Here is a 20,065-nt window from a genome sequence, read left to right as displayed (position 1 = left end):
TTTCTATCATATTACAGAATGTCATAGCCCCCCTACCCACTTCTAAAAATACCACGAGGTCCAGTGACAATCATTCGACCTACCTAGATTTCATAAAACTCGAGGCAGAAATAACTTCAATTTCCTCCAAAGAAATATAAAAATACCACAGATTTTTGGCGGACTGTGAAGATTGTGGTTGGAAACATGTCAAAAATGCCCCAGATAGGCTTAGCATGGTGTGATGGTTCACAGATTGAGTGGAGGGCATGCAAGGTGCATAAATATTTAGCAGATTATTTCTTGGCAACTTACAGTTTGTTTTAAGAACCACTTCTCAATTGTAAATGATGGCTTTCCTATAGCCAAGGCATTTCTTACAATGGAATGGAAGTGTATGCATTTTTATGGCACACGAAAGGAAGAACATTAAAAAAAATGATTAAAACCGATTGGAAGATGATATTATTCAATTGACATGTATTGTTGCAATGCCCCCAGTGTGTAATTTTCAGTTGCACTATTAGTCCTACGGAATAGAATTGTTTGCTAGAAAATCTGTTTCCGTAGCTTTCTTTTGCCAAATTTCTGCCACTGAGGTCATGGCAAATCTGACTGTGTGGAAGTGTAAGCTGTCCTATAAATTAGGTATTGTTTCAGGGAGGGGCACAAATCATTTTAGCCTCTATTGTTTTGTTTTGCTTTTTTGGCTGATTTATTTTACATACTGACTCACTTTCTCATGGGTGGGTCGGATTTAGTACCACAGAAAATGACAAGACTGTTTTCCTTGTGGGACTTGTCAGCATTTACAGTATTTGCAACCCTGGTCAAATTTAAAAAAAATATTTATGAGTGATTTAAAAAGGTATTGTGAAGAGGCTGTTTTTATGTTTGAAACCAAACAGTTCCAAAGATGAGATGCTTGATCTACCAAGGCACGCTCGCCCATATTAGATCTCAATTTAGGGATTTTAAAAGTAGGCACGTCATTTGATGAGATAATAGAAAGAAAACTTGAATTCACTGCCCCTTGAAAAAGCAAACATTTTCCTTTAAAAGACCTTGGGACCGATTTAAGATCAATAGTCTTTTGGTGTGTTTAATGACCGATGCCATGACACAATATGGACAGTGTACAATATTTATTGAAGGTCTACCATATTAATTAGCTCACAGTAATAACCTTCCAAAAGCTCATTAGCCTAAATCCCATAGTATTTATATTGATCCAGACTGCACTGTTTGATCTCTTACACATATAATTTACTGCATTTAGAAAGCAGGTATCTTTTAAGTCTACATTTTTCCAATATTTACAGCTTGCTCTACCTGCTGTTTGCTGAACAGTAAGACAAACAACATACAACAAAGACTATATATAATACAGTTGCCTTTTTGATTTCTATTTGATGATGAACCATGCACAATGCTTCCCTCAAGAGATTTGATTAACAAAGGTCATGTGTATTTTTCTCTATGAGAAGCTTGTTTTAAAAATCTTTGAACACACATGGTTAAGGTCCAGCTCCATTTAGATGGTCACACTGTGAGACCGGACTAAAAACACAGCAAGGGAAAGGTGTATCACTCAGGTTACACTCAAACTACACTCTTTTTTGCACATAGACCCAACACAATGGCTCTTTACAAACCATGTATGATTGTGTTACACTACAGAGTGTGAAATATAAAGGGTTTTTTTGTATCTCCTAATATTGACAAGAAAATGTGCCTTTATCCCCAGTACAAATGTTAAAGTCTCTAGTCAAAAGGCATTCAGCACACAGTAGTACAAAAAGTTAATAAATAAATAAATAAATAAAGTTTATAAAATGTGCAAGATGCTGTTGTTTTTTCTAATGGTGTAAGAACTTGAGAAATTAGTTAATAGGGGAGGAACCCCGTTTGCAGTGTTACTAACTGACCCCAAGAAAACATGTTTGCATGGCTGCAGAGAGTGATGTATTTACAGCCTAGGGATTGATGGGCAAGCCACGCTGATGTCAGGTTAGAGCTAATTAACTGTACGCAGTTGGGCAGCGACGAACTAAGAAAGTATTGTCCCTCCCCTCTTCAAACACTCGGAGGGATCTCTCCACCCCCCCTCCCCCTCCTCCTCCCCCCCCCCCTTGCGCACAGTAGTTCTTGCACAGTTGAAGGGTAAGTCAGACTTCAAACTCCAGTTTCTTTTGGGATTGTCTCAGCTCCACGGAAGAATGTGAAACACTGGGTAAGGTCTAAGTGAAACCTGAATTTTTTTTTTTTTTTTTTTTTTTTCCCCGTCAAACCGCTTGTTTGTAAAGTTTCTTTCGATGGATGTTAGACACTTTTGAGAGTTTGAATAACTCTGGAAACGACAGCATAAACTGCTTAATAATCGTGTTTTTAAAATTACAATAATAATACAGCATCAGTTATTAATGAATCAGTAGTGTTCTGCAAAATGTTTGTAAAGAAATCACTATACCGGGCAGTAAGTATTGCGAGTCGTGACTTTAATTGAAAGTTATAATTTTTGGGGAATTATGCAATAATGTAATATTTATCATCTTAACCTGGAATGCAGCATTTAAAAGATGAGCAGGTGGGCGTGTATGTTTTCTTTTATAAAGCCAAGGTATCTAGCATGCTTAACGGTTCTTTTTAAAAGCAAATGCATGTAACAAGTTTTTGGAAAGTGAGGCGCTGTTTTAATTTAGATACTACACAGTATTGTATACTAGTAGCGTGTCACGCTAGTCAATATACCAGTGTCCTGGAAGGGCAATGTACAGTATGTGATTTCATTTTCAGTAACTAGTTTGTATGATGTGGAAATTAAACCACAATTTTTTTAGCAACGTTGAATACTTTTGTGTTAGACCGTACACATAACAATGGTGTGAGTGGAAATCACAGAAGAGAATCGTTTTTTGTGTGGTTTTATGGGCACTTGTGAATTTCATTATACTAGCCCCCGTTAATGGGGTTGTAAAAAAAAAGGAAAAGAAAGAAAAAGACTGGAAAGAACAGATGGGTACCAGAGCTGAGTTTACACTAGTCCACCAAAGCAGGGTCTGTTTTCAATGTTGCTTTAATGTCATGCTAACTACAGTAATAGTATACAGTTGCCTTGTTTTACTCCTGGAAGAAACTGCAGTACTACTAAGAGACAATACTGCTGCATTGCTTGCCAGGATACAGCTGGTGGCACTTTTAAAAACATTTTGGTTTTGCATACATGTTGAGGAAGGCCACCGTTTTATTATGAAACACATTATATTGCTTTATATTTAGTTTAAGGTAAGCTATATTGTCAAAGATACAGTGCAATATGTGTGACAAAATACAGATAATTGGCACTTTATATATATATATATATATATATATATATATATATATATATATATATATATATATCATAATCTATTTTGTAATAGAGTCAAATATATTTGATATATCTGTACTGTTTATAATTTCATGCATCAAATATGTAATATATTTTGATATATCGTTATATTTGTTTAAAACTCAAAAGAATATTCTTTTTGCAAATAAATGGAAAATGTTTTTAAAAGAAGGTCATTTTATAAGAAGCTGTAAGAATTACGTTAGGAAAAAAATAGTTTAATAATAAATAAATTCGAGGAAAGGAAGCCCCGAAGCGAGGCCTGATATCCAAAGCGTTTCAATCACAGAGGATTAGATGTTCTTTGGTCACCCTTGGACAATCACTGCACTGGGCTTTGATCATATAAACCCATATTCTGTTTGACCCTTTACAGTCGTTTCAATGATTTTTGATCACTTTGATGATGGCTTTAGTTTAAACCAGGGCATGAGGGTAAAAGGTCATGCTTTGGAAGATCTGAAGCCAACGTAATGTGCCACTTGATTCCAACTTATGCCAATGATTAACAGATCAGGCATCAACTGTGTTAAACAATAATATATATAAGCTAAGCTAAAAAGCCTGTTTGAAATGTATGTCTTCAGCATTGCAATTCTATATATAGATTCCTAAAGGGAATACTAAAAGTGATGGGAATGCTAAACACCAACCAGCAGACCAGTGCAATTGAAATGGACATTATTATTATTCAAAGGGTATAACTACTTAAAGAGTATATGATGAGAAAATTTGACAGCAATGTTATGAACACAGCTGAATTGCTTTTGGAAAATGTAATGAAAGACAAGTGAAGTTGAAGCATCAACATTATATACAGTGACATGCAGTGCAGCATATCAGAACGGTTCCGAACACATGGCTAATCACACAACAAGCACAATTGATTTGGATCCTGTCATTTTTATAATGCACATGCAATAAATGTCTGTAGTTACTGCATAGCAATAAACAAGTGTAATTATAATGTAATAAAACTGTTTATAGAATCCTATGCACTTGGCGCTTTAAGCTTGTCTAGTGACCACAGAAAAGAAAAGTGACGTCTGCTTTTGATTTAACCAGGTTCCCCACTGGACAGATAACTACTCAACCCAGCCTTTGTAATACTATACCACTTTCTTAGACAGCACAGGCAACAAAAAGTAAATCTTCTACTCCCATACGTACGGTACTAGACTGCTCATATTACACCTTGAGATCTAGCCAATGCTAGGCTGTAACAGGACAGGAAATTTAGTGGAGCACAAAAAGTTCCTAGGAAGCCAAGCCATCTGACCTCGAAGACCCTCAGGTTGAGTGAAATTATTTTCAGTTGCATGTCTTGAGCTGGCATTTGAATGTGATAAGATGACCTGGTATTTGGGGTTTGGGTTGTGCGTTGCAAATAGTTCCCTTTATTCTGTCAGTTGTAGCTGTTTCATTTCTTGCCTGATCTTCAGTCTAATGTCATTTTTAGAAGATGAGGCTTTTGTTATTCCCCCAGGACTCAATAGCGCTCATTTTGCATTACTTGTCACATAGTGGATGTTCTCAAGCTGAATGTGTTTTCTTTGTGTGGGGGATGTAGTAGCTGTTATACATATTGTGATAATGAATGATCCAAATCAGCTTTCTATTAACTAGAATGAAATGGCTTTTCATCATTTCATTCTTTACAAGTTTCTACTCCTTTCAGGCTTTTAATTCAGTTCATGTATTCAGTTTATTTATGTCTATTTTACCAGATACAATTATGGAGAGAGTAGCTCAGAGGAATGCTGAAGGTTTAAAACCTTTTATTTTTCATTTAGAAAATGTGTACAGTTCCAGGTGTAAAAAGGCTGGGAAGACGTATGTTATCAGGTTGGAGCATTGATGTTACTACACACTAATTCATGACATAGGATAGATGGGGCTTACTGAAGTGGAAAAAGTTTAAAGACTGAATTACATGCGGATCCATTTTTTTTTCCTTTGTAAAACTTAAAACCAAAATACTGCAGGATCCGAGAATATTTATTAATGCATATTTATGCAGAGCCACCAGGGTTGTCACCTTTTATTAACAATTCTAACAAGATAGCTAACAAAAGGACACATAAAAAACCAAGAAACTGTCACTTTCCAGGAGGAGGGCTGGGTCTGTCCTGTCACTTGGACTGAGATACCAGTTACCGGGCTGGTGACAATAATCACTTGATCTTGGTACACAGCTCTTAACTGTTGCATTGTCATAGAAATGTGTCTGTGCAATGTAGATTTTTGTGGTGTAACATTTCTTATGTGGTACCAACTTCAAGAAATCCTAACTAGATAACCAGGAAGACATTGTGTTAGATAAGTCTTTACGTAAAGACAATGCTGTCTTGGATATAGATTGAGGGTGTCTGTATGATGTGTTTGCCATGGTAGAACCAGTAGAGCCTCCCTTTAACCACTGATAGCCATTTCATTGGGCACTAAATTCTTACTTTAGATGTATTTTTAATTGCAAACCCCATACGTCTTACTTCAAACCATGCCTGACAAAAGGGCTTCGCATTTTAAAATCTATTTTTTCTCCCTGTAAAAAAAAGACAAATTTGGAAGCATTTTCTTGGAATGTGATTCTCTGTAATTAAACTATGTTGTTTTATTTAGCTCCATTCATAGACCCTGGCTTTTGTTTTTAAATGGCTTCTCTCTTGCTTGAAACTGTCAGAGAGCTGCTGCTAATGTATGGAAATATGAGTAGTTTCATGCACTCCTGTGGCATTGTCTGTTTAACAGATGGTATTTTGACAGCGATTGCTTTTGGGATGAAATGTTTGCACTGTCTGACAGAGCAGATGCAGCTGCAAGGGAAAAAGTTAACATTTTGCATATCAGCTTTTAGCATTTTTTTCTAGAGTAAAAGAGGTTTACAAATCCTAATTAGTTTGCAGACTGTTTTGCTTTAATTGTGGCTGAATATTTGGTGTGTTGAAAACACCTTGTTTTTTTCTATTCACAAGTTCATATAATGAGTGAGTGAAAAAAGATACCAAAAGTATGACATAACTGTGTTTAATCCAGGTGGCTGTTGCTGGACTCACAGATCTATAAAGCTGCCCTGATTTAAAAAAGGAAGCATGATGGCACGATTGCAGAACAGTTTTTGCTCATTATCTAAGATGGAGGTCAAGTAGTCAAACCAGCAAGAAGTAGAATAACAAATGAACATGGGACAGGCTTCACATTATCTACTTCTGTAGTACCTCAGAAATTGAATTGCTGACGTGCACTGTGGTGTGTTCACTGTATTTGTAAGGTCTATTGTGTCTTTTTTTCTGTTGTCAGGGTTCTACCATGAAACTAGGCTCAATACCACCTTGTTTCAATATCAAACTGTGACTGGTTATATATGATTTGGAATACGAAACCCTTCAGTATAGTCTACATGATGTTTTTTGAAAGGGCATGTTCAACTTGAATTGAGTTCGGCAGGCTTTAGTGTAACATTAAAATACAATGTGCCAACTAATTCTATTTTGTTGATGTGCATCACAGCAGATAGTATTCCTGTTGATGTTTATTTTACTAATAAAAAAGTACACATTTAATGTTACTCTTGTTTTGGAATTCTCAGTAGCTTCCAAGACCAACATGCAATCTCGCTTCGATGTGCCTTGCAATTATTTTAAATATGTTTCATGTCTGATTGACCTCTTGGCAGCATGAGCGCTCATGAGTTGACAAGTCTGTTTCCAGACTGGGACACTCGTGAAAATGCAGGGTCACCTTTTCCGTAAATAAACGTACAGAGGGACTTATTCTCAACAAGAACAATGAGTGGAAATCTGTTTCCAATGAAGTCACACTTTTATCTTTAACTTAGAAAATGTGTGTATGTGTGAGTAAGATGTTAAAACATAAATGGATATAAAAAATTGCCATTACAATTCTTTCTGCTGAGTTGTCATGCCTGGTGCTGCAATGTGCAGCGAACCATTTGGAAAAAGCAAGTCATATAGATCAGCCCTCCTCATTTAGATGGCAAACCACACGTATAATGAACTGAGAAGTACCAGGATGGTAATTGTGAATGATCTCAGCTGGGGAAAATAAGAAAGAGATTCATTATGAACAATTTAATCCTCTGTACCTCTGTAGTACAGCTATGGCCAACATTTTTGCATCACCCTGTAGAATGAACTAATTGTGCTTCGATGAATCCTGCTGAACAATGTTACGTTAACATATTGAATTACATATCGCTTTGTAGTTTTCCACTAACAAAACACAAACAAGCATCAATCCTAAAATTCTAGGTGATGCAGAACTTTTGGTCATAGCTGTAGTTTTGTGTTTAAAGGGTGTGTATTATTGAAAAGGGTTTTAAATGTTAAATCTTAGTGTTAAGGTATGTTGTTGGTATTTCTTGGGAAATAGTCAAAATGTGTAATTCTGTTTGCAGACATGACAGAAGTTAGCTTTATTAGTTGATGGATTTTATACCAGTATAACAAGGTATTTTCCAAGAACTGTAACTCAAATTTAATTGGCTATATTTTATGTTAAACAAAATGAAAGAAAAGTCTGTTTCTCTATGCATTTTCTCCCCATGGGACCCTTTTCATGTATTTTTTGTGGTGTTGTTCTATGTAGATTAGATTAATAACCTGTATCAACTAAGCATGGTCTCTATGTTAAGAGATATACTGTACATCAATATGTTTTTTTGAATACAATGCACAAGACACAAGATGTGAACCCTTTTTCATGTTTATCCATCTTTGCCGTTAGTTCAATAGTTGTAGTGGGGGTGGGACATCTCTGGTGCTTTGATGACATCATGTATTTAACCCTTTCATGCATGGCGACCTCATATGGGAACAGATAAAAAAAAACAACTCTTCTAGTCTTTACATTGGGACATATGGAAGACACAAATGCATGATAGCCTCATATGAGGATGCAATTTTCCCCCCACATAAAGCAATGTAAAAAAAATGTTCAGCTATTTTCAATTTTTCTTGCATGACAGGGTTAAAACTTTATAGTACTGGGCAGCTGATATGAATAAGAAAAAAGTCATGGCAGTTCAAACAAATGTGTGTAATTAAGCATACTTTGTTGATTAATTCACTGGAATGCACAAGGACATAATATCATACTTCAATTGAATTCACGAATATTTTTTTTTTAAATGCTCTCTTTTTATTTACTTGCAGGTGGTTTAGCACTGTTATCAGCTTTAACAAATTACTTTCTGAGGCCATTTATCTTACTAATGCGTTTTCATCCAATTACTGTATTTTGAGTTGTCTAAAGAACTGAACTTCATAAATGCCCAACCATCTGTTCCGTATGCCAAGCTGGCAAAGGTTCTGAGATATGTATAATTTGTGAAGTGTAGACTCATTAGCTCTGGTGGAGAAACTAACTCCAAATAAACAAGGATGCCCTGGAAAGCTACTTGTCACAGAAAGCTACCTGCCCTGCTTACACAGTCTTCTTTTCCTCTGATCAGCATTTTTCACACCATGGCTTTGTGTAACTCAGCCATCTAAAACATTCAGCGTGACATTTTGGGTTGGTGCTTTGGGGATCTGGGTCTAGCCAAAACAACTGCACCATTCCTGCACAGATGATGAAAGAACAGAGAAAAATATTTCATAATGTGTAGCAATAGAATCAAAGTTATTGATGATGGTAATTTTACATTGGCTATCGATTTGAGTTCTGAACTGAAGCTTGCAATTGATGTACAATGGTTCACTTTACCAAGATTCCCACTTTTAGTTCAGTTCAGAGTTGTCTGCCTTGGGGGGGGAGGGGGGAGCCTTTTATCATAAGAATAGCCATGCCTAAAAGAGAAAAAAGACAACTGCATAGAAAGTATATTGCAAAAGCTTTGCTGGTGGTATTCCAAATAATATTTGGACATCCAAGTAGTTTTATATAGGGTTTACATTGCATTTTAGATGCAGAGTTAATCAGGAAAGGCTTAACAATTACCATTATATCTATATCAATCAAGCCAGAAGCATGTCTTAATTGGTTCCTCGTCCTTAGTTGCGGGCAGCCCAGTAATCCAGACGCCGCTAATCCTTAAACTTTTCTTTGGTGACAGTTCTGCTTAGTCATTACAAATGGTAACCATTAGAACATAAAAATGGTAACATGATTTAGAATCAAATTAATCCCATAATAACCATGTTTATGGTGAAATGTAATCTGAAACTTCCATTATAAATGTATAACCAAACACTCCTAGCATCCTATAGGACAGACAGACACCATAAGGACCCCTGTTTTTTTTAATAAGGACCCTAATAAAGTTAGTTTTTTTCAACTATTTCATAATCTTTTGATGTGGCAAGTGAGAGCAGCAGTATGACATACATACATTTCAAAATGAAATGAGGTTGGGGTCAGTATGTCATATTAATATGATTGTCTTCATCAGTAGTTTTTACAGACAGTTTCTCGATTTTACATTGTGAGTCTGAACTGAAATGGTTTCATTTTACAACTGCATTTAAGTAAGTTAAATGCACAGTGTGTTAATGTCACAAGTACAACCTTGTGGTTATGGAAAGGGGAGGGCCTTAAGATTAAATATTCAACTATGTAGCCAGATGTTGGCTGTGACTGAGAATTAGAGGTTCTGAATGTGCTTGACAAGAAATCTGTTGAGTATGGTCTTTAACAGACTTTTCTTTCACCATTTTAGCTTTGGCGAAGTGGAGGCATTTAATGAGAGAAGCTGCAGCTACAATCTGAATCTACGTTTCCTGGAAGGACAAAAGCAGTTTCTGGACGTCTTTGCGGATTTATTAAGACTAATTGCCTTCTTGCTGTAGTTGAAAAAATGTCTTCTTCCCTTAGACTGATTACATTTATACTTTTACACTGTGTATTGTTATTGTCCATTACCAGCTGCCAAGGCCAGGAGGACTGCACAGGTGTGGAATGCCCATTACTGGAAAACTGTATTGAAGAGGTATTAGAAAGGGATGCGTGTTGCTCCTCCTGTATTCAAACAGGATGCACTTGTGAGGGTTACCAGTATTACGACTGCCTCAACGCAGGGTTCAGGAATGGCAAAGTTCCAGAATCAAAGTCATACTTTGTTGATTTTGGAAGCACTGAGTGCTCCTGTCCCAAAGGAGGAGGCAGGATAAGTTGCCACTTCATTCCTTGTCCTGAGATACCTCAAAACTGCATTGATCTCTCAGAGCCGGCTGATGGGTGCACACAGTGTGAGCGCATTGGCTGTGTCAATGAAGACCAGAAGTATGAGGCTGGCCACACTTTCCAGATGGATCCATGCAAGGTGTGCCACTGCCCCAATGCTGGGGGTGAGCTCATGTGCTACCCTGTTCCAGACTGTGACCCGGATGAGAAAACTGCATTTCCAGCCACCGCTGATGAAAACATTCCAGAAAAGCATTACAATGATCCTTACACCTATGACCAAGACGCCTCCGAACTGTTGCCCAAAGAATCTCATATGAATCGCGATCGACTCCTGCCACTTTTTAAGACAGGCAACCCGAGCACAGCAGAAAATGAGGATTATTATTTTACCCACACTGATACAGGGACAACTACAGAGTATGATCTTGCTGCACCAACCAGCTCAGCAGTGATTCCTGTGACCTTCTCTGAAACCCCAGCTCCTTATGCAAATCAGGGCGTGCATGAAGCACAAGAACTGAGAGAGACAACAGCAACCCAAGAAGAAGAAGAAGAAGAAGAAGAAGAAGAAGAAGAAGAAGAAGAAGAAGAAGAAGATGAAGTGGAATACAAAGAAGACACTACAGAAAGTCCTTTCATCCATGAAACCACACAGGGTGCCCAGGAAGCTAGAAAGAGCGAAGAAACAGTCCCAGAGACACATTATGAGCAGGAAGAAAGGTTACCCCTGACTGAAGAGGCAGATGCAGAAGAACATGATGAAACAGTCGTGGCATTAGACAAAGACATAACCGAAACTGGGTCTGATGAAAAGGAGGTCACATATTTTATTGATCAAGAACCAGAGAGACTGCATAATGTAGTAACAGAACAAATAAGCAACCACACAGGAGAAAAGGACTTCTCTGACCATGACAAATCGGACACGAAGCATGAACCAGTCGTGTTTCCGGCAGTGAAATTTAGCCCGACAAGCCAGCCTCCAGTTATCGTCAAAGCAAATGACAGACAAATATCAAACAAGCAGTCACAAACTCTTTCTCATTACGAGCGTGTAGAGGAGGACGGGATGAACTCCCCAGCATTGCATGAAGGTGAGGAGCATGCCTAGTTTAATATTCAGTGATATTTATAAGTACATTTTAAAAATGAAAACAGGATTTTTTGGAATAGTAAAACTAAACTCTGAAGAAAGGCTTATTTTCAAAACCATTGGTCGGGACATTTAAAGTTTCTTTAGAATTACTAAATATACCTTATAAATATATTTTTATAGTTATGGGTGATTTATAAATTGCTTAAGCTATTCCCGTATGTACATTTTTGTTCATAGATGAAATGCTTTGAAGACATTATCTACAATTATTGATATAAAATATATAAATCACGCATTTTCAAAATTCATAATTCGAAATCTCTATTTACAAAAATATAAAAAGACAAGTCTGCTGTTAAATTCTATTGGCTTTTGAAACCTTGGTTTGACTGAAGTTTGTGTAGCCCAATAAACCCCCTGTTTCTCCTTAAACATTTTGCAGTTATCATAGAATCATTTTTTCTTGAAATTAAATATAAAGTAAAACAGCATTTAAATCAGCCAATACCTCTTTTAAATGGGAAAGTTGTTAATATTTAGTTTCAAACATCAATTCCTGAAGGATTCAAGGACTCCACTCCCCCTCCTCTTTGGGAGTCTAGACACTACATTCATATTAATGGGACTCAAACCCTAGTGACTGCATTGTGTGCTCTTCTGCATGAAAACTTGAATGGGACACAGTTCTCAACCACCACATGGAGCGAATACAACACAGGGCTCGTCATGACAGCACTTTTCTTCATCAAAAAACAAAACAATGTGGATGTTATACTATTTTAGTTCTTAATTAGTCAAGTATGTCAGCAGTTGCATAGTGAATGAGAATATTCCAGCTCCTATTTTGTTTTCTTACAGAAGGCAGGTATTAGCGTAAAAACAAAATATAGCTGCTATGTCCTGCTACCAGTAAGATAAGGTTAAGAATTCCATATCTTTATAATATGCAGCCTGGCTGCTGTCCAAAATAAACCCTGCACATAAGCTTAAAGCATTTAGTTCCCTTGACAGGTAGCCTTGCCCTTTCCTTTTCTTTTGAGAACCTAAACTATTGTATTTTTTGTTTTAGTTTTTCTTAAAATTTTGACAGGCTTGTTTCCATCTGCACCATGAAACCATCTCGTTCCAACATCCATCTGCAGTCTACAAGTCGAAGGTCAAAGATTGCTTTAATGTATCGAATTTCGTATAATTGCCATTTCTAAATTAATTCACCTACATCCAGTATTTTCCCAATAGCATAATTAATTCACAGCCCTCTGTACTGCTTACATTTTTTCTGTAGCCCATGGTTTCAAAACCACCTCTAAAACCCTTTGCGTTGGGTGCTCGTTGCCTCAGTCACTGGGCCAGACTGAATTCTCAGAATGTATTTCAAAACCTGTACTATCAGAGATCCCTCTGTTCAGATTACGCTGAAACAGACAAAAATGTGACATTTCGAAATCTAACATGAAATACTGTACTACTATTATGGCTTCCGGTAGATTTCTGTGATATCGTTTTGTAGTTTCTTTGATTACATGATGTTAAATAAAAGATCAAAATTATGTTCATATAGTTTTTTTTAAAATTATGTCTCAATCCTACAATTCTAGGTGATGCTACACTTTTGGCCACAGCTGTAATCCCACTGGCTGATGGAAATACACATTCAGCAAATAACGTTGTTGTGAAACCCACGCTTTGTACAACCAAAACAAATCATGCGAAACCGATTAGAAAACATTTAGTGAATGAGGCTCTTGCTTTGAACTTAGAGAGGCTTTAGAGACAATGCAATACTTTGAACATCATCTTGAAGTAACATCTCTTGGTTGAAGTGGGTTGAGGTTTTACCTTTGCAGAAAGTCAATACTGGTGCACAGCTGTGTAAGCCCCCCAGTCGGCTGCATGTACAATTCAATTATATACTGATCTGCAGAGGGGAGATGTTTCTTAATCAGTACGCCTTAGTAAATGAAAGGCATATGATGTAGACAAAAAGGTAATGGTTAGAAGATGAGTGTTTCGCCTGGAGTATGCCCTGTTTGCTATATACTGTCTTCCACTCTCAGCTTTGATGACCCTGACTAACACAAGGCATCTTTAAATGTGCAGACTGTAACATCATGCTTTGTGTAGCTTTTGACCTTCACAAAGGGTTTCCTAATCCTGTTTGGTTGAGCTAATGCATATAAACTAGTCCCGCTTTCTCTCCAAAGGCAATACACTTATTAGCTTTTGCTGAAAACCTGAACGAGTTTCATGCTATTTATTTTGGTCTATTATGAGTTCATTCGGTACATGTTGGTTTTATCTGTGATGCTATCAGACTGAAAGAGCAGGATATTCTGGGCAACAGTAGTATTTAAAATAATATTTTTTATACTGCTTTTTGTACCCTAGGGGAACATTCCATTTAGGTTTTAAAAGCTGATCTTTTATGTGAATGTCTAGATTTGCTGTATAGAATACATCTTTAACATAACAGTCACATAGCAGGGGAAGAGAGAAAGCAATATGAATCCTTTAAATAATGTTTTAGTAACTAAAATATCAATATTTAAAAGAGCAATTATTTAATAGCTACAGCCTTTAGGCTTTCCACTTTTGTTCTGTGTTAAATGATGTAACTAATGAAGTCAATTAATCATTTTAGGTATCACATGAGTCTACTGGATATTTGGAGCTGAAAAGAATATACTGTAACTCATTTCATTTAGCCTGCAAACAATTCCCCTTTGCCTGCCATAATACAGATCTATAGGAAAAAAGATTATTGGCCACACTTTTGTTGTTATGATTTGTAGTGTCATTAAGTCAGTCAATGCAATATAGCACTGCTTTATAAGGCTGTTTTGGGGGAGGCCAGCATTTTGCAGGCTATTGAAGTGTATACTGAGACACTAATAACATTGTAGATACTGGTAAAAAGTGGGAGCCAATTTAATATACCTTTGTTATTTGCAATTACCTGTTGTATCTGTTTATAGAGCGCATATAATTATCTCCTATTAATTGTGGAAACATACAGTACTGTAGCCTGTAAGTGCTGGATGAAGTGGGGCGGTGGGGGAGGGTAAAGATTGAGAGAGGGGGTGAAAGAATGCTATGTTATCATTTGGTGTTAAACTGGGTTACCACAGAGTAGCTTTATGGTGAAACAGTCAAACAGATTTATGTGCAAAGTGACCCTGCATAACTTTCCGAGTTAGCACGCCATTAAAAGATCAGGTCAGGTATGAGGTGGGTATGTACATTCAGCAGCTTGAGCTGGTGTGTCAAACCCCATAAAAACCCTGTCAATTAATTTCATATACTTGTCTTCCCCTGCAAATTTGTTAGCTACGGAAGGTAGACGAGGCACAGTCTGTTAGGTGCGCCACATGGTAAATTATACAACAACAGCATGTCCAATTGCATAACTGCTTCCCTAATGTGATTCTTCCCAAGCAGTGTCTAATATTCGGATCGGAGTGTTTGCAGTGATTTATGGTAACACTGTTCTTGTTATCACTCCCCTCTATTGTGGGAATAGACTGTATATATGGAACAGTGATACAGATCAAGCAGTTAAAAAGCAGAAAGTCTACATAATTATTCATCTCATTGCAAGAAAGCTAATCTTCCCAGCTAATGCCTGAACAGGTGAGGCCATACTGGACAAGCCATTAGTAGTTGTTTTTTTCTTCAATATATTAATACTATAATTTATATTCTATTTAGATGAGCATTCATTAACTAAAGAAAAATGCATAACATTTATTTAAATGATACATATTTTATAACTATTGTGGAACTGCATTTTAGGAAAATATAAATTCAAGCAATAAACCAGCATGCTTCATAGATGTGTATAAATAGAGGATCATGACAGAGTTCTGTAAAAGGTGAAGTAGTGTGGTTGTACACTCTTGCTGCTTTTTACAGTGTGAGCGACTCTACTAACCCCACCTCTATCTGTTTATTACTGTTTCCATTTGCACAATGTTTATCTGAAACAACTGATTACATATGCATTATCAATGTCTGGCAAAGACCTTGATTGTTACAATGAATGTCTTACTTGATTAACTTTTAGGGATAGTTCTTGGGACTCTAAACTTGATGGATAGTGATGATGCATGTTCCACTTCTGGGTTACATCTACTCAGAAACAGCTTCAAAATCAGCTGGCAGTGTTAAAGACTGGAGTAGAGCAATCCTGACCTTGCCAGTATTTTTTGGATCATCTGCTGCATTCTTTTTGTCGACTCGTAACAGACCCAATTCAATTAACTGTTTTCCTGGGAAGAATACATTGAACTAACAAATAACACATAAGAGCTGTGCAATGAATAACTAGGATTTGAACACGGATGAATTGAAATGAACAATTACACCCAGCTTACATGTTGTAGCGGCTGTTGGTGAAATTGCCATTGATTTGTGCCCCTATTAAGGTGTTGATTAGTCATTGGAGGAATTGCCAAGGTTTAGAATTCATTGTTTAATCAACACCAAGTGCAGCTTGGTTATCTTTAGACCATTGTTCAATAATCCATTGTGTCATTGCATCCCCAGTAGTGGATCTCTTTGGGTCAGAAAGCTAAAATCATTTAATATTACTTTTCACAGTCAGGGTTCTCCTGGGAGAAACTGAGAAGAGGAAGGAAGGAAGATAGTTTATGAAGAGTCTCTGAGTTGTAGACAGTGTTGACATACTATGATACCTTAAGTCTGCATTCCTCAGCTCTGGGCAGTGTGAGAGAATGTCATACCAACTTTTGTTTGGTGAAATCATATCACTGATGGCCTTAACTTTGTATGTCCTTTGCTTTAAAAAACAGATGTCTCTGATTTGTATTTTATTTTAGGAAATTACTGCATATGGTATTTAACATTATCAAGGTAGTATGAATACTGGCAATGATTTCTGCTTCCTGGTGTAATAGGTGACAGGTGAAGCTTCGTATTGTGATCTTTGCCATGGTAATGACTTCTTAATTACATGCCAGGGGAACTTTAATGGCTTCATAGGGGGTAAAACATTGATTTTATGTTTCACCTGACAGGTGTGAAAGATGAAGCATGTCCAGTTAGTTTTGGGCCAGGGGGCACTGGGCTCCCTACTGATCCCATGTTAAATGGATTACTTTCTTTTTTTGTCATGACAAATGGCTACCCTTTTTGCACTAGAATTGCAGCGAGCAAGGTAAATATAGCAGGAACTTCTACGACAGAAAGTCGAAATGTATTACTGATAGTGAGTTGCTTTTGAGTACAACTATCACTTGAACTAATACATGCCCTGCAAATAAGAAGGTTTAGATGAACAAACCAATGAATAAATGAGTAGGCAGGGACCAGTGTCCTCCACAAATTCATATATGGTGTATTTTTATTGCAATGCATTTAACCCTTTCAGTCCTGAATTACTTTTGTTGAGCTAAAGAATAAACCCCTTTATTGAGTATACATGAGAACAGGACTGTTTATTTTGTATGTATATTTTATATAAGACCGCAGACATACGCATATGTTAATATACAGCGCAAAGATAACTGGACTAAAACTGTTACTAAAAATATATTGTCATCTCATAGTTGTGGACCTGAAGCTGTTGTGGGGTAGTGTGTGCCATGGTGCTGCTTGAGTAATGTTCTCACTGTAATTCCTTCTGTCCAGTAAGGTTTGTACAAGCCCAGTGGAGTTATGTAATTGTGATGGATGAACAAGCATTTGTTTACGTTGGTTTCCAGCAGTTTGTCTGGAATCCACATTCTCCTTGATAGGATGACATCATGACAGACTATTAAAGATGTGCAAAAAATAATCATGAAAGAGCAATAAAATGTGACCCCTTATTTGTTTTTTTTAATCCTTCAACATGCAGTCATTGTTGGACTGTATACAGAGTAGTAGACAGGCAGGGAAGCTGATTAATCAGAGGGGAGTGTGCTTATAGCCTTTAGGGAGAAAGTGTATGCTTTGGCGGACTGTTTTCCATATGTAACACAGCTCTGCATTAGTGTTCAAACTTATCTCAGAAAACAGAGCGCTATGCATAAACACACTGTCCCTTCCTAGTTTTGTTCTGACACCAGGGGAAGTGGATGCTGCTATACATTTGTCACCTCTAGGCATGAGTGAGTTATTCAAACAAGCGGATCTAAACAGATGGCTGCTTCTACAGGTTATTGTGTTTATAGAGGGTAAGGCAAGCGACAGCCTTGCTAGAAAAATATTTTTTTAATCTTTCACCAACTCCATTAACAATGATTGGGGCTGCTCAGTGATTTTCCTCCTGTTTGGATTGATAATTGTATTTATACTGCATTTGTGTTGTGCATACCTTTCATGATTACAATCTCATTTAAAACAGTTGAAAAACAATGTACTTTCAATGCATTCCCGTAGCAATTATTATCTTTGCTAAAAGAAATTACACTCTAATTACAGACTTCGGAAATGTACTGTACGCCAAAGTTTATTGCCGGCATAAGCAATTTCAGTTGAAAACCTCTATTATGAATTGCTGCTGCAATAGCAAAGGAATGTCTGTGTACTGAATGCATTGAAAGTGCATTGATTTTCAACTATTTTAAATGAGACTGTAATCGTTGCCAGTATTTAGTACTTTATCCCATTAAAAAGAATTACTGCAAACTTTTCGCACCAGCATTTCAATGGCTGGGAACTCATGTATTGGTGCTGTTTCCGAGTAAGAAGGGATCAATTACATTTTAAAATGAGTTCATATCCAGGCACATACTTTAAAAGCTTAACTGTTAGCCTGGTGTTTTTCTTTTCTGCACTTTCTACTCGAAATCCATAATCGTAACTGTAAACCATCCCGAATGTCATTGCAATCTGTGTTTTACTTACTCTTAAACAATCTACTGTGCACTGTCTCGATGTTGGAGAAGTCTGTTCTGACAAGCAAGCCCTGCGCTGCAGTCTGCAGTATTATCTAAGGGAATATTAGCTTTGTTTTAGGCAGCAACCTGACGCGCAGTGTGGAACTAAGCAAAAATAGTTTGTGTTGGTGAATCCCCAAAAAGTGTAGCAAAACCTTTGTCTGTTGTTTTATTTAATGACTTTATGAATTGCATGAGATGTATGGCAGACACAGCTCATTCCGAGGGTGTGAGGTAAGCTGCTAAGATAAAGTGCATACATCCAAATGATCCATATATTTGATGTAAAGCCAGCATTTAGAAACCATTCTTAAATGAAAATGCTATGTTTGATCTCATAACTGGCATTACGACAGAATCAGATCATTTAGTTTTAAGAGTCGGTTGGCAAGCCAACATTTAACTAATGCGTAATGCCATCTAAAGTGAAAAACATGTGGCTTATATATTCATAACAGTCAGTGTTAGGGAAGTTACAGTTACTTGAACAAAAATGTAACTAGTTACTGTTAATAGTTACTTCTCAGGCAGTTAAAAATGTAGATTGCAATAATGCATAATGCATTACACCCCAACACCTATAATAGTACATGGAAAGGGCAGCAGTGTGGAGTAGTGGTTAGGGCTCTGGACTCTTGACCAGAGGATCGTGGGTTCAATCCCAGGTGGGGGACACTGCTCCTGTACCCTTAAGCAAGGTACTTTACCTAGATTGCTCCAGTAAAAACCCAACTGTATAAATGGGTAATTGTATGTACAAATAATGTGATATCTTGTAACAATTGTAAGTCACCCTAGATAAGGGCGTCTGCTAAGAAATAAATAATAATAAATGTTGCGTAGAATTTAGCTGTAGTGGTGCCCTTGACCCTATGAGCAGATTCAGTTTTGTCTCTTTTGCCAGCATGTGTATTAATGTAAAGCTGGCATTTTTTTAGAGAGCTAAAATAATTTATATTTTATTTCAAATGTGCACTCAAAGTGACGTGTATACTTTCTGTTGACTTGATTCAGTGAATTCTTAATTAGGAAGCTGGAAAATCAAGCTTTATTTCTGTTCTACAGGCCAGTGATAGAATTAACTGAAACAATGCAGCAGATCTACTCCTGCCAGTAGCCTGCAGCCCTTTGCTTTATTGGCCATGCATTCCCCATTGACTACAGTCTTATCTGCTTTGCATAGTGCCTTTAGATGTGACTATTGCAATGGAGATTTCTGTGTTATAGGAACCAAATATGGGGGGTGGTCTGTAGGGGAGCACTGTTGAAACCCATATGTGCACATCACAATGTTAAATATTACAACATGTTAAAAAAAGGAACAACTAATGTTCAATATGGCTGCCTTATATCACAACTACAAGCTGTTGTTACATCTGCTAGATTAACCATAGAATGTGTGAATATACCACAAGCATTTAAAGTAGTGAACGTAGAAAGTTAACAACACACAAGTCCAATATTTGTGATTGATAAAGTCTTGAAACCCTTTTTACAGATTTTTGAGAGGGTTAAAGCTTGACAGATTTGTTTAAATTATAAAAACATGCGTAGAAACCACCCAGCTGTCCG

General features: G+C 37.0%; 1 protein-coding gene across 3 annotated transcripts in view; it reads left to right on the top strand.

Annotated features, from left to right (window-relative positions):
- Window positions 1-2,098: 2,098 nt before the first annotated feature.
- Window positions 2,099-20,065, top strand: part of LOC117412561 (fibulin-2-like) — a 54,004-nt gene continuing 36,037 nt past the window's right edge. For all 3 annotated transcript variants that reach the window (XM_058988450.1, XM_058988449.1, XM_058988448.1), the window contains exons 1-2: window positions 2,099-2,212; window positions 10,050-11,610. In XM_058988450.1, coding sequence (XP_058844433.1) covers window positions 10,188-11,610 — 1,423 coding nt within the window. In that variant the 5' untranslated portion in view covers window positions 2,099-2,212; window positions 10,050-10,187. The remainder of the gene's footprint in view (window positions 2,213-10,049; window positions 11,611-20,065) is intronic.

Source organism: Acipenser ruthenus, chromosome 16 (assembly GCF_902713425.1).
Source record: "Acipenser ruthenus chromosome 16, fAciRut3.2 maternal haplotype, whole genome shotgun sequence".
NCBI lineage: Eukaryota > Metazoa > Chordata > Actinopteri > Acipenseriformes > Acipenseridae > Acipenser > Acipenser ruthenus.
The sequence above is the reverse complement of the archived record's forward strand: the minus strand, read 5'-3'. Positions and strand labels throughout refer to the sequence as shown.